The following is a 13,872-nucleotide window of genomic DNA, read 5'->3' as shown; positions in this document are numbered from 1 at the left end:
TCCCTTTTGTTCTGATTCTTTCACAACATGACTAATGCAGAAATATGTTTAATGTGTTTGTACATGTATAACCTATGTATCAGATTGCTTTTTGTCTTGAGGAGAGGGGAGGGAAGGGAGGGAGGGAGGGAGAAAAATTTGGAACTAAAAATCTTATGAAAACAAATGTTGAAAACTATCTTTACATGTAACTGGAGAATAATAAAGTACTTTTATGATTAAAAAAAAAAGTAATTTCCCTCACAGGGTTGTTGTGAGGCTTAAATAAGACAACGTCTGTAAAGTACTAGGCCAGTTTTAAATAGCTGTACATCATGTGGTTGTCAGAGTAATTTTGACTTTTCCTTTCCTTGGTCCCATGTTCTTTATTCTTTCCCTCAGAGTTCATATTCTAGGTTTCCCTTTGTCCTCAGCTCCAGATTCCAGATTTTTTACCTAGGACTCTTTTTTTTTTTTTTTTGGGTGGGGCAATGGGGGTTAAGTGACTTGCCCCGGGTCACACAGCTAGTAAGTGTCAAGTGTCTGAGGCCGGATTTGAACTCAGGTCCTCCTGAATCCAGGGCTGGTGCTCTATCCACTGTGCCTCCTAGCTGCGCTCTCCTAGGACTCTTAAAGCCTAGGTTGTATGTTTCTGTGGCCTCAAGTTCTAGGTTTTTTTCCCTGTAGGAACTTAGGGTAGAATGTCCCTTATTCCTGACTCTTAAGTTCTTGATGTTTTCCTTCCATGGATTTCTTGCCCTTGTCCTGGTGCTGGTATGAGACTGTGTCTATTCTTTCCCCCACCTCTTCTCACCTGTGTTTTCTTGTAAAGAAATGAATTTCTTCAAATTCAAAGAGTACAAGAGTTGGAATAAGTAGCCCTGGGTTCGACTTTCTAGATGTGTGACCCTAGGCAAGTCATTTTTGTCGGAGAGCAACACTGATTAAGCACCTCCTATGAGCCAGGCCCTGTGCTATGCACTGGAGATAGAATAGAGAGCTCACCCTCTAAGGGGGGAGATGACATGTGAACACCAACACACAAATAAACCCTAGATGGGAGACTAGGAAATAATCACCAGAGGAAGGCACTAGAACCAAGGGGGATGGGGAAGGATGTCCCGCAAGGGGTGGGGTTTTAGCAGGCATTTGCAGGAGGCAGAGATGGGGAGGGAGAGCAAGCCAGGCCTGGAAGAGAGGGAGAGCCCTCCAATGAAAAGGCGTGGAGGCCAGGGATGCAGTGTCTGGTGGGAGGCACCGTGTCACTGGATCGCAGAGTACCTGCGTGGGAGTAAAGTGGAAGACGTCTGGCAAGGTAGGAGAAGGAGCCAGCTTATGAAGGGTTGTAAGAGCCAGAGGATTTTATATTTGATCCTGAAGCTGATTAAGAGCCACTGGAGTTTATTGCAGAGGGAGGTGACATGGGCAGACCTGCACTTTAGAGAGATCAATTTGATAGCTTAATGGAGCATGGATTTCTCTTATGAGTCCCTGTTTCCTTATCTGCAGAATGAGAGGAATGATACTTTTAGGCAATTACAGGGCACAGTGGATAGAGTGCTGAAGCCAGGAAGACCTGAGTTCAAATCCAGCCTCAGACACTAGCTGCGTGACCCTGGGCAGGTTACTTAACCACTCTGTCAGCCTTGGTTTCTTCAACTGTTAAATAGAGATCATAATTGTATCTCCTTCTCAGGGTGGTTGTGGAAGGTCAAGTGCTTATCACAGTGCCTGGCACATTTTTGTTGTCGTTCGGTTGTTTGCAGTCATTTCTGACTCTTTGTGACCCCATTGAGAGACACCGGAGTGATTTGCCATTTCCTTCCCCAGCTCATTTTCCAGGTGAGGGTATTGAGGCAAACATGGTTAAGAGATTGCTCAGGATTGCACAGCTAGTATCTGAGGTTAGATTTGAACACAGGTCTTCCTGACTCCAGGCCCAGTGCTCTATCTACTGCACCACCTAGCTCCCTACCTGGCACACAGTAGGTGCTATATTTTTAGCTATAATAATAATTATTATTACATCTGGCATCTTTTGAAGTATGTTGTGAAGTAAGCACTATGAAAACAAGCTGCGATTGCTTTTATTTTTATTATTAGCTGTGTGACTATAGACAAGTCATATAATTTCTTTGAGGGAAATGAATTTAGCTTCTTACACAGAACAGGAGAACTGGACAGATGTTCACCCTAGGGCCCAGGGATGTATTGGGATCAGCAAAGAGCAAGGGACTCTTTCTTTTTGGATTGGGTCTGAGGGATGGTTTCTGGAGAGAATAAACAAAATCTTTTAGGAGTAAGAGGGATCATCAGTCATGACTCCCAAGGACTGATGATGAAACCCATGCCTTCTCTTGCTAGAGAGGTGGTGGACTACAGGGACTGAATAGGGCATGTCCAATCAGATATAGTCAATGTGCCATTTTGTGTCGTATAACTATATTTGTTACAAAGGAGGTCTCTGTGAAATTGGGGGATTGGGAAATGAAAGCAATGGTTTAAAAAAAGAAGTAATGATGAAACATTTTTTTTTTGAAAAGAAAGAAGAGGGATTAGGGATTTGTTCTACATGGTCCTAGAGAGAACTAAGAACACTGAGTGGATGGTTTGGGCCCATTGTAATGAGAAAGTTCCTAACAGAACCAAGAGTGAAATGGAGTACCTCTGGAGGTAATGAGTTCCTCATCACTGGAGGTCATCAAGGGAAGGTTGGATTGCTTGTCCAGGAAGCTTCAGAGACAATTCCAGTTCAGGCACTAGTTGGATGAGATTCCCTCTGAGGACTCTTCTAGCTCTGAGACCGGAGCTCTGATGTTAGGTCTTGCCTCTTCCCACCTGCCCTTTCCCCTTACCCCTCTTCCATCTGGTTTAGGTCTCTCCAAGCCATCGGACCAGGCTTACATCGAATTTGAGAGTGTGGAAGCCATAGTCAAAACTGCCAGCCGCACCAAATTCTTCATTGAATTTTACTCTACTTGCCTAGAAGGTCAGCTCTGGGAAAAGAGGGATTATGGGAAGGGGCAGTGCTGTGACTCTGGCTTGGGTGGAATATGGGCAGGAGATGATGGCTGTGCATTGAGGAAGACACTCCTCTCCCCTCTCCAGAATACAAAAAGAGTTTTGAGAATGATGCTCAGAGCAGTGACAACATCAACTTCCTCAAGGTTCAGTGGTCCTCAAGACAGCTGCCCACGGTGAGGTTCCTGGTTGGAGAGGCCAGGGAGGGAAGAGGGACTGGGAACTGAGGAAGGAGAAGGGAATGGGTCTGGGTGTGCCTGATAATAGCTAGCATTTATCCGATGCTTTAAGGTTTGCAAGGCGCTTGACAAATATCATCCCATTAGGTCCTCATGACAACCCTTTACAGACGAGGAAACTGAGACAGAGACTAAGTGACTTGCCTAAAACACATAGCTAGTAAGTGTTTTAGGATGGATCTGAACTCAGGTTTTCCTCATTGTATTGTGTCCCTGTATATTTATTTGGGAGTATTGTGTCATTGAGTTTAGGGGGTGAGGATAATAAAAATAGTAAAGGAAAAAGGTACCATATTATTGAAGACAGGTAAATGTAGCCTTAATTTTCAAAAAAGAGGAAGAAAGCATTTTAATTTGTTTAAAATATAGACTGAAGAACTTGACTTTGGTTTCCTGACAAAATTCTCATTGCCTGGATGTTTTCATACTAGTTGTAGTGCCTGAATAAGATGAAATGTCATAGGGCATAAATGTAAAACTTGTAGTTGGGTTCAAAAAATCAACTGTGCAGGGTGAAAGAAATCTGGCAAACCCTTCCAGTCCAATATGAGCCAGCAGTGTGAATTGGCAGCTACAATAGCCAAATCCATCCTAGGCTTCATTAATAGAGGGAGAGTGCTCAGAACAAGGGAGTGGCATTTACTAGCTGCGTAAATCTCTTAACTTTTCAGTGTTTCGGTTTTCCCATCTGTAAAATAAGGGAATTGAGTTTGATGGCCTCCAAGGTCCCTTCCAGCTCACACGACAGTTCTGTTCTACTCTGTCCCAATAAGTTAATAAACATAAAATGCCTACTTGGTTGCCAGGTACTGTGATAAAGTGTCAAGGTTATAGAAAGAGGCAAAAGACAGATCCTGCCCTCAAGGAGCTCACAATCTCATTGGGGAGACAACAAGCAAACAAATAGGTACAAATAAGGTATATAGAGGAGAAATAGGAAATCATTAAGAAAGGGAAAGCACTGGGGTAGCTAGGTGGTGCAGTGGATAGAGCACCAGCCCTGGAGTCAGGAGGACCTGAGTTCAAATCCAGCCTCAGACATGCAATACTTACTAGCTGTGTGACCCTGGTCAAGTCACTTAACCCCAATTGCCTCACCAAAAAAAAAAGAAAGAAAGAAAGAAAGGGAAAGCACTGATTAAGAGGAATTGGAAAAGGCTTCCTATACAAGATGGGATTGTTGTTGGGACTTAAGAGGCAGAAGACTGAAAAGGTAGGAGACCAGGTTATGAAGGACTTTGAATGCCAAACAGAACATTTTTATATTTGATCCTAGAGGTGATAGGAAGCTCCTGGAGTTAATTGAGTAGGAGGTGACATGGTCAGAACTGCATTTTTTTTTTTTTAGTGAGGCAATTGGGGTTAAGTGACTTGCCCAAGGTCACACAGCTAGTAAGTGCTAAGTGTCTGAAGCCAGATTTGAACTCAGGTACTCCTGATTCCAGGGCCAGTGCTCTATCCACTGCGCTACCTAGCTGCCCCCAGAACTGCATTTTAAGAAATTCACTTTAGTGGCTGGAAATGGAAAAATGGAGTGGGGAGAGACTTGAGGCAGGCAGACTGACATCAGGCTCTTGCTGTTGTTGAAGTGTGGACAGCCAGGTCACATCTGGTGCACTGTGGTTTTAAGGAGGACATTAAGGAGAACTGGCGGTCAAAAGAGGGTAATCAGGGTGGTGGGGGGACTGGAGTCTTCATTCAAGGATTGGTGGGAGAAAATAAGAATGTTTGGCTTGGAGAGGAGGAGACTTGGGGGGAACATTATAACCATATTTAGGTTATACTTGAAGGGTGGTGATATAGAGCAGAGAGTCAGTTTGTTTTCAATGGTCCTACTGCATTGGGAAGTTTTGAAGACTGCGGGAGAGAACACAGGTGAGAGACTGAGCTGCACTCACTGTCTGATAGTTATGATTATGTCTCAGAGGGGCAGCTAGATGGCACAGTGGATAAAGCACCAGCTCTGGAGTCAGGAGGACCTGAGTTCAAATCTGGCCTCAGACACTTGACACTTACTAGCTGTGTGACCCTGGGCAAGTCGCTTAACCCCAATTGCCTCACCAAAAAAATGATTATGTCCCAGAGCGAAAGGCTAAGAGGTCTCTTTTGGAGAATGTATTGATGTTAGGGTAGGAGCCTTTGTGACCATAGGTTTATCTGGAGTCGGGTAGACAATGCAGTGGCTAGAGTGTAATGGGCTTTGAGCCAGGAAGAGCTGAGTTCAAATGTGCCCTCAGATACTTTAGGCAAGTCATTTAACCATTGCCTCAGTTTCCTCAACTATAAAATGGGATGCTATTATTAGCATCTACTTCCCAGGGTTATTGTGAGGGTCACATGAGAAGATATTTGTCAAGTACTTAGCACAGGAACGTGGCACATAGTAGGCACTTAACAAATATTTCTTTCCTTCCCTTTTCCTTTTGGACATGTGAGCACCTCTGTAGGTCTGTTCAGTTTCAATGCACATGAGAGAGATTGTTAGGTAGCTATTGGTGTGTGACTGATTCAGGGGCAGGAGTCGGGGAGGAGGCACTGTCCATAGCGTGTCTGTATCTCCTGCCACCTCTCCCCCAGCTGAAGCCGATCCTGTCCGAGATTGAATACTTGCAGGACCAGCACCTGCTGCTGACTGTTAAGTCCCTGGATGGATATGAATCCTATGGTGAGGGGGCAGGGGGCATGGTGTGGTGGGGAGCAGAGAGGAGGGGATGGCTAAGGGGTGAGGAGAGCCCTCTGGCAGAAGATTGGCTTCTCTGGGCACAGGTTGCTGGGTTACAGGGGTCGTCGGGGGAAGGAGGAGGAGGCTGTGGTTTCTAGGACAGATCTTGGACTGGGGAAGTCTGAGAATGGGGTTGGGAAAGGGGGAGAGAATGTCTAAACCTTTTTGTCCAACTCCTAGGCGAGTGTGTGATAGCACTCAAGTCCATGATTGGCAGCACAGCTCAACAGTTTTTGACTTTCCTTTCCCACCGTGGCGAAGAGACGGGGAACATCCGAGGCTCCATGAAGGTTCGGGTGCCGGCTGAACGACTAGGCACCCGGGAGCGGCTTTACGGTGAGGGCACGGCCAGGGAGGGGGCTAAGAGGCTCTGGCTGCAGACAGACCTTAGTCCTGGGATTCGGGAGTCGGAGGCAGACCCTCGGTGGCAGTGAGGCTGTTGGGGTCCTGGTCTGGGGAGGGTGGGAACCACACTCTTGAGCGCTTGCTGTTGCGCCCTAGAGTGGATCAGCGTCGACAAGGATGAAGCAGGAGCAAAGGGAAAACCACCATCTGTGTCCCGAGGCAGCCAGGACTATAGGTGAGGGGCAGGGAGCTTGAAAGATGGAGAGGGGTCCACTGAAAGGTTTCGTGGCCAGCCCTCCTCTCATTCCCTGGCCCTGGATCTCCCCCTGCCTTCCAGGTCTTGGAGCCGAAAGCCAGGGCCTGCTGAGGCCTCCTGCCCTCTGTCCAAGCTGTTTGATGAGCCTGAGAAGCCACCTCCAACAGGAAGGCCACCAGCCCCACCTCGTGGAGCTCCTCGTGAGGATCCGCCCCCTGCTCCCAGGTGAGGACCCCCCCTTTCCCAGGTGAGGATTCTGCTCCCTCCCCCTGTGAAGATTCTCCCCATTTGAGGCATCACAGAATATGGCCAAAAAAAAATGTTGGGTTTGGAGTCAAAGTCCTGGGACTGGCTAACTTTGCTTCTCCTCACTGGACCTCCTAGTTTCCTCCCCTATAAATGAAAGGGTTGAATGAAATGATCTCCAAGTCCCAGCTTTCAGTCTTATAATCCATCTCTTCCAGCTGTTCTTCCCATTCCCATCCGCCTCTCGCCTATTGCCCTCTCCCCCAGTTTTGTTTGCTGTCATTCTGTAGCTTGGAGTTTGTTGGGATAACCTCCCAGAGGCTGATGTTTTTTTTTTTTAATTTCCTACATTTCCACCGGGTGGATGGTGGTGCCTCAACTATGAATGGGCCTTTGTGGTTTAAAGAAGCAGGATTCCCCTGGTTGTGGTTAAAGATGCAGTGGAGACAGTGTGTGGAGTGGATGATGCCTGGAGTTGGAGTCAGGAGAGCCAAGTTCATACTTCAGCTCTGACATTTACTAACTAACTATGTGACCTTGGGCCCCTTCACCCCAATTAAATGGGACAGATATTTGTACTACCTGCCTGCTTCGTAGTGCTACTTATAAAGCTTAAGAGGCTCCAAAAATATGAATTGTTATTTTCCTTTTAACATAAAAATAGAATTCTGTACCAGAATAGCCAGGTGTGGATATTCTTCATGTTAGTGCTAATTCAATTGAAATAGGAGGCATAGTTTAGTGACATAAATCTTGCTCTTTATATATGCATGGACTTGGTCTATATGCAAGTCCCTAGGTGAGCCGTTTCTCTCTTCTCTTAATTGTTATCAATCACTGCTTAATCTAATCCTGGTTCTTTTCCTAACTCGAGTAGAAATAACTCACTGGGAATCTTTTTTGGAGTCAGATGCCTTCTTGGAAAGGCCACAAAAGTCTTCAGGCTGCTTTCCTCAGCAGTCTCTTACTTACCATAATTAAAGGGCTCATGTTTCCATTCCCTTTGGCTTCTACTGTCCCCTACATGAATTTGGCTCAGGTTTCACTTGGAGTTAAGGGCCTCTCCCCATGCAACTTCCTCTACAGCTGTGGGTTGTCTTAGAATAGAATCCTAGTTGGAGCAAACTGCCGAGACCATTCAGCACAGCTCCCTTATTTTACACAGAAGAAAGAGAAGTGAAGGGACTTCTTCAATTCAGTTCAATTTAGTGGTACACATTAAGTACCTACTATGTGCCAGGCCCTGTGCTGAGAGCTAAGCAAAGTCATACCCTGAATCAGCGTCAGTTGGATGGGCGCTAGAATCCAGGGCTCCTAACTTCCAGGTCAGCACTTTCTCCCCTCTACCATGCTGCTGCCTTCATCCACCCTCAAAACCTGGAGTCTCTACTGAGCCATTTCTTCCATCCCCAGGTCAAAGCCAGAAGGGGCTCCAGAACCAGAGGGGGTGACAGCACCCCCAATGAAGAATAGCTTCAATAACCCAGCCTACTATGTCCTGGAAGGGGTCCCACACCAGCTGTTGCCCCTGGACCTCCCTGCCCCCAGCCCTCCCGTCAAGGTTCCCACCGCTTCGGCTACAAAGAACAAGGTGGCCATCACTGTACCCCCCCTGCAACCAGGCCGACGACGGCCCCCTCGAACAGGAGAGGGAAGCTCTTCAGATGAAGAGGGTGGCACCTTGCCCCCACCTGACTTCCCTCCACCACCACTGCCTGACTCAGCAAGCCTGGATCTGCCTGTGGTGGGCCCTGGGGGCCGGGGCCGGGGAGGGGTTGAGATGCGGGGCCCACCGAATCCTAAGACCCACCCCCGGCCCCCACTGCCTCCAAGCTCCTCACCAGCCAGTGCCTTCCTAGGGGAGGTGAGCAGTGGGGATGACCGATCGTGCTCCGTGCTGCAGATGGCTAAGACGCTGAGTGAGGCTGATTATGCTGCTGGACCGGCCAGAGGGGGCCTGATTGGGAGCCCCCTAGATCTGCCTCCCCGGGGTCTTCCCCCAGACTATGGCCGTCCCCTCGGCTTTCCCCCCCCTCGAATCAGAGAGAGCATCCAGGAAGACCTGGCTGAGGAGGTGTGTGTGTGTGTGTGTGTGTGTGTGTGTGTGTGTGTGTGTGTGTGTGTATAATTATGGGTCTGGGGCAGGGGGGAAGGGTGTATGTATGTTCATCTTTATTGGCTCTGGGGGTTCCTGGCTAGCCACATTATTTGTGGCATATGTCTCTGCTACCCAAATCGCATCAGCTTTCAGGTCTTCTGTTGTCTCAGAAAACCTTCTATAACTGCCTCCTGCCTACAAGATAAATCTCTAGCATTCAAGGCCCTCCACAGACTGGCTCCAGTCTTATTTCCCATGATTGTGTTCAATGCAATGCCATTTTCCACCCAAACTGGACTACTTGTTACTCCCTGACTTCATCTTGTTCCGCACCACCTCTGTGCCTTTGTCCATGCCATCCTTCATACCTGAAATGCCCTCTCTTCTCCTCTGGGCCCTTTGAAGTTTGTCTGTTCTTTTAAGGAGCAGCTTCCTCCTTGAAATTTTTACTGCTACCCCAAGCCAGGAGGAATGCAAACTTCCCCATCCCCCATCTTTCATCTCCCTCTGTTGAGTTCTCAAATTCCCTTGTATTAGAGTTACTTGTAAACATTCAATTTCCCCATAATCTACGTCCTGGGGCAAGGACTGGCTTTTAAAATTTTTTGTTTCGGGCAGCTAGGTGGCAATGGATAGAGCACCGGCCCTGGATTCAGGAGGACCTGAGTTCATATGTGGTTTTTTTAAAAAATCATTGCAATTTATTTATTTAATTTTTTTTGGTGAGGCAATTGGGGTTAAGTGACTTGCCCAGGGTCACACAGCTAGTAATTGTTAAGTGTCTGAGGCCGGATTTGAACTCAGGTCCTCCTGAATCCAGGGCCAGTGCTCTATCCACTGCTCCACCTAGCTGCCCTGAGGACCTGAGTTCAAATATGGGCTCAGACACTTACTACTTACTAGCTGTGTGACCCTGGGCAAGTCACTTAACCCCAATTGCCCTGCACAAAAAACCCAAAATATATATATATATATATTGTTTCCCCCAAGTAAACTTGGAGCTCTGCACATAGTAGGTGCTTAATGAATGATGCTTGAATTGAGTTGTTGATCAGGAGTGGTTCTGCTCTGATGTTGCCTCTGTCTCTGTCTCGTTCCATCCCCCACCTTACTGCTGCCCCTTCTGTGTATCTGTCTAAATGAGAGTGAGTGTGGGGGGGAGTCAGGGATGGGGAGGGGGATGTGGGCAGGCCAGGGCCCTGAGATTGCTTGCTGTGTGCCCACAGGCTCAGTGCCCGCAGGGCGCCCGAGCAGGCAGCCTGGGCGAGGGAAGCATGGGGGCCTGGCTTCGAGCCCTTGGCATGGAGCGCTATGAGGAGGGGCTGGTACACAATGGATGGGATGACCTAGAGTTTCTCAGGTGAATGGGGTGGGGTGGGGCCCAGAGCTGGAAACTTTGGGGGGAGGGGTTGGGGGTTGCATGGGCAACAAAAGTCCTGGGGCCAGGGAGGAGCCTGTGGGGGAGGGAGTTGGTGGGGCAGTGTCATCGAGGCAGCCCAATGACTGAGTCCTGGTTCCTACAGTGACATCACTGAAGAAGACTTGGAGGAGGCTGGAGTCCAGGACCCAGCTCACAAACGCCTCCTGCTGGACTCACTGCAGCACAGCAAGTGACCTTCTTTGATTCTGCTCCAGCTTGAAGAGCTCTGGCTGGGAAGGTCCTCTTCCAGACTGGGAGGCCTCAACCATTCAATGTGACCCCTCTCACCCGCCCCCCCCCCCCCAATTTGGAAGGACTGTCCCTCCAAATCCCCATCATGAAGGAGCTTGCCCATTCTGCCTTACCCAGTGCTGAGCATAGCGGCCATAGTTACTAGTGTCTCCCTCTGCCTATTTATTGGGGAGACTCCAGCCTCGGGAGAGGAGAATTCCCCTGGAGTGCTTCTTGCCCCATCCTTGTTGGCCAATCAGCGTCCCTCTACTTCTGTATTGGCTCACCCCCCTCCCCATTGGGGTTTGAGGTTGGTTGCCTAATTTAAGAGGCTCTTTTGCTCACACTAGGGACAGATGGCCTTGGTCCTAGGTCCCCCAAATCCTTCCCCCCTCATTGGGGCTGCTGGAGGGGGACTGATTTCTGCTCAGGCCTTGGTGTCTCTAGCGGAGAAAGGGCACCAGTACAAGGGGGTCCTTGTTACATTTCACACTTTTCCCCTCCTCATCTCAGGGACCCCCGAGCCACAGGGAGCATTCAGTCAGGTCCCTGCCCAGACTGGCATCCCATCCGGAAATGAAGGAGCAGTCCCCTTCCTCCCATTTGGCTGGGCTGGGGTCCCCACTGCCATGGGGGAGGGGGAGGAGTAAGGAGGGTTCTGTGTTAATTTAATTGTCTGGGTGGGGAAGGGAGGGAAGGAGGGAGGGAGGAAGGGAGGGAGGGAGGAAGGAAGGGGTGTGTGTGGACACTTTAATGTTATTTTATGAGGGAGTGGAGTTAGGCTATGTTTTCAGTCCCAGTCCTAACTCCCTCTGCAATAAAGGACCTGTTTGCTTATCTCCTGCAGCCCACTCACTTCATCTGTGATACCCACCAAAAGCCTCAGTTTCTCCTCCTGCAGAATGAGAGCATGGTTTCTAAACTTCCAGCAAGCTCTAAAATTCTTTTTTCTAGGCCTAGGAGTCTGAATAGGGGACAGGGACACAATGAAGAGGGGGCAAAGAGTAAGAGAGGAGGTCTTGGAAGACTGGCAGCTTAAGAACTCAGAAAAGGGGGAGGACAGACGGCTCCCATGGGAACCCCTCTCTGGGCAGATGAGGAGGGGAACCTCAGCGCCCAACTGTGCCCTCTCACCAATCTCCTGCACCTTCTGTTCCCAATGACATGGGACTCACTGCCTGTCCAGACCGCACCCCTTTGGGGCATCTCCAAGTCTGGGGGCATTTCCCTTGGGTCAGAAATTTGCCTTTTCCCATTCTAATTCCTCCTCCAAAAAAAAAAATAATAATACATTCTAATCCCTCCTCCAGTCCACAGCCCTTCACATACTTGAAGACAGCTCTCACACATTCCCAGTTTCTCCTTGTGGGACCGAGTCTCCACGTTCTTACCCCATCCCACTCTGATCGACGAAACTACAGCCTGTCCTAAATTTGGGGGCCCAGCACCACACAGAGTATCCCATCAGTGGTCTGATTGTCAGAAGCCCTGGGGACACTGCCTCCCTGCTTCTGTACCCATCTCTCAATGCAGCCTCTCTTCCAGTTAGCTTGTTTTGCAGGCATGTCTGACACAAACTGGGAGAATCAGTAAAGGGAGGACCCCAACCCACCTAGCCTGGAGCTAACTCTAGGACCAAGCCATTTTGAGGCTATGAGACTGTTCTGATAAGGACCTTCAGGCTGAGGGATTGGGTAGGTCTGTCCCTATGGCAAAATGGTATTTTTAACAGCCTTGGGAGGCCAATGATTTGTCCAAAGAGACCAGTTTTTGTTTTTTGCAGGGCAATGAGGGTTAAGTGACTTGCCCAGGGTCACACAGCTAGTGTCAAGTGTCTGAGGCTGGATTTGAACTCAGGTCCTCTTGGATCTAGGACCAATGCTTTATCCACTGTGCCACCTAGCTGCCCCCAGAGACCAGTTTTTATAAAGGACCAGCTGATAGACTGGTGGTGGGGAGGAGGCTTCTGGTGCTCCCCCACAGTAGTTTCCCTACAGGTGGGGCTCAAAGCTTCTTACCCTTACCCCTAAGTCTTCCCTCCCAGCTCTCTGAGGGCCACCTGAAATGGCTTCAATAAATTAATTTTATTTGGATTGAGCAGAATTTGATCTCAATAAATTACAGATGAGTTTTAGAAAGGAAAACAAAAGTTGGAAGAAAATAAAGAGGAAATAATTATGCCCTTGCCTGGCCTTTAGGGATCCTGGTGGAGGGCAGCAGTCACCCCTCCTCCCCACCCTTGGCCAACCCATGAATGGCTCTGGGAAGTGAGAGTAAAGAGTCCAGGCAGTTCTGCTCCTTACTAGCTGTGTGACCAACTCCCTCCCTCTGAGCCTCAGTTTCCTTCTTTGTAAAATGAGCAAGTTTGGACCACACGGTCTTTAAAGTCCCTCTCAGCTCTAGGTCCAATTGTCTAGAGAATCACAGCCCACTGTGGGCAGCAGCCCCTTCCCCAGCTGGGTGGTCCTGGCCCCAGTGGCACATGAGCCCAGAGCCCAGGAAAGGGGCTGCCTGTGGTTGATGACTCCCCCCCACAGTGCCTCCTCACGCGCCATACCTTGGGGTATCTCCTTTTCCCAACTTCATGAGGGGCTGGGCTGGGTTAAGGAATTTCCCATGGGACTTCTGGAGGGGGTAGAGAAGGAGAATCAGAGGAAGGGACACTGAACATTGAGGAAGGGGTCCCAGAATTGGGGCAGTCTCCTATTTCTCCAGGGGAGGGCATGTCCAGACATCATGGGTCCTTGGGATGTGGGGAGTCAAAGGAAAGTGGTGTCTCCGGCTGTCACTGATAGCCAGGGTCCTGACAGTGGGCCTTGGTCACACAGACAGAAACATCTTTGGCCATGATAGTGCCGAGAATGTGGAATGGGGTGCTTTGGAGAGGGTGGTCTTGGGAGAGTAGGACAGGGAATTTCTGGGGATTGGCACATTGAGAGAAGGGTCATCTCTGGCTATGGCAAGATCATCCTCACGGGGCAGGGTGGGGGAGAAGTGGGTGTCTCGATGAGACAGGATTCTCAGAGAAAAGGGGACATCTGTCAGGACAGGGTAGAGAGAGTGGGCTATCTCTCACTCCAAGAGAAGTTCAGGAAGGAAATGCCTGGGGGAGGTAGAGATGGGGTCTCTGGCAGTGACAGGGCTTAGAAGGGAGGAGAGGAACATCTTGGTAGAGGGAAGGCAATGTCTCTGGCCATGGCAGGATCCCCAGAAGGGAAGGCAGTGGCTACCAGCCCCTGTCTGAGAAGGAGAGGAAGCAGGAGCATCTTAGCTGTGCAGCTCCCAGGAGGTTGGGGCAGGGGGCAAGGGGCACAG

The 13,872-nt window shown here is 49.1% G+C and overlaps 1 protein-coding gene across 3 annotated transcripts in view; it reads left to right on the top strand.

Annotated features, from left to right (window-relative positions):
* INPPL1 (inositol polyphosphate phosphatase like 1) overlaps positions 1–11,238 on the top strand; it is a 37,544-nt gene extending 26,306 nt beyond the window's left edge. For all 3 annotated transcript variants that reach the window (XM_043997921.1, XM_043997920.1, XM_043997922.1), the window contains exons 21-29: positions 2,855–2,968; positions 3,088–3,176; positions 5,817–5,904; positions 6,142–6,297; positions 6,463–6,541; positions 6,644–6,787; positions 8,222–8,882; positions 10,133–10,266; positions 10,430–11,238. In XM_043997921.1, the coding sequence (XP_043853856.1) occupies positions 2,855–2,968; positions 3,088–3,176; positions 5,817–5,904; positions 6,142–6,297; positions 6,463–6,541; positions 6,644–6,787; positions 8,222–8,882; positions 10,133–10,266; positions 10,430–10,520 (1,556 nt within the window). In that variant the 3' untranslated portion in view covers positions 10,521–11,238. The remainder of the gene's footprint in view (positions 1–2,854; positions 2,969–3,087; positions 3,177–5,816; positions 5,905–6,141; positions 6,298–6,462; positions 6,542–6,643; positions 6,788–8,221; positions 8,883–10,132; positions 10,267–10,429) is intronic.
* Positions 11,239–13,872: the final 2,634 nt, after the last annotated feature.

Source organism: Dromiciops gliroides, chromosome 3 (genome assembly GCF_019393635.1).
Source record: "Dromiciops gliroides isolate mDroGli1 chromosome 3, mDroGli1.pri, whole genome shotgun sequence".
Taxonomy (NCBI): Eukaryota; Metazoa; Chordata; class Mammalia; order Microbiotheria; family Microbiotheriidae; genus Dromiciops; species Dromiciops gliroides.
This window is presented reverse-complemented; position numbering and strand designations above follow the sequence as displayed.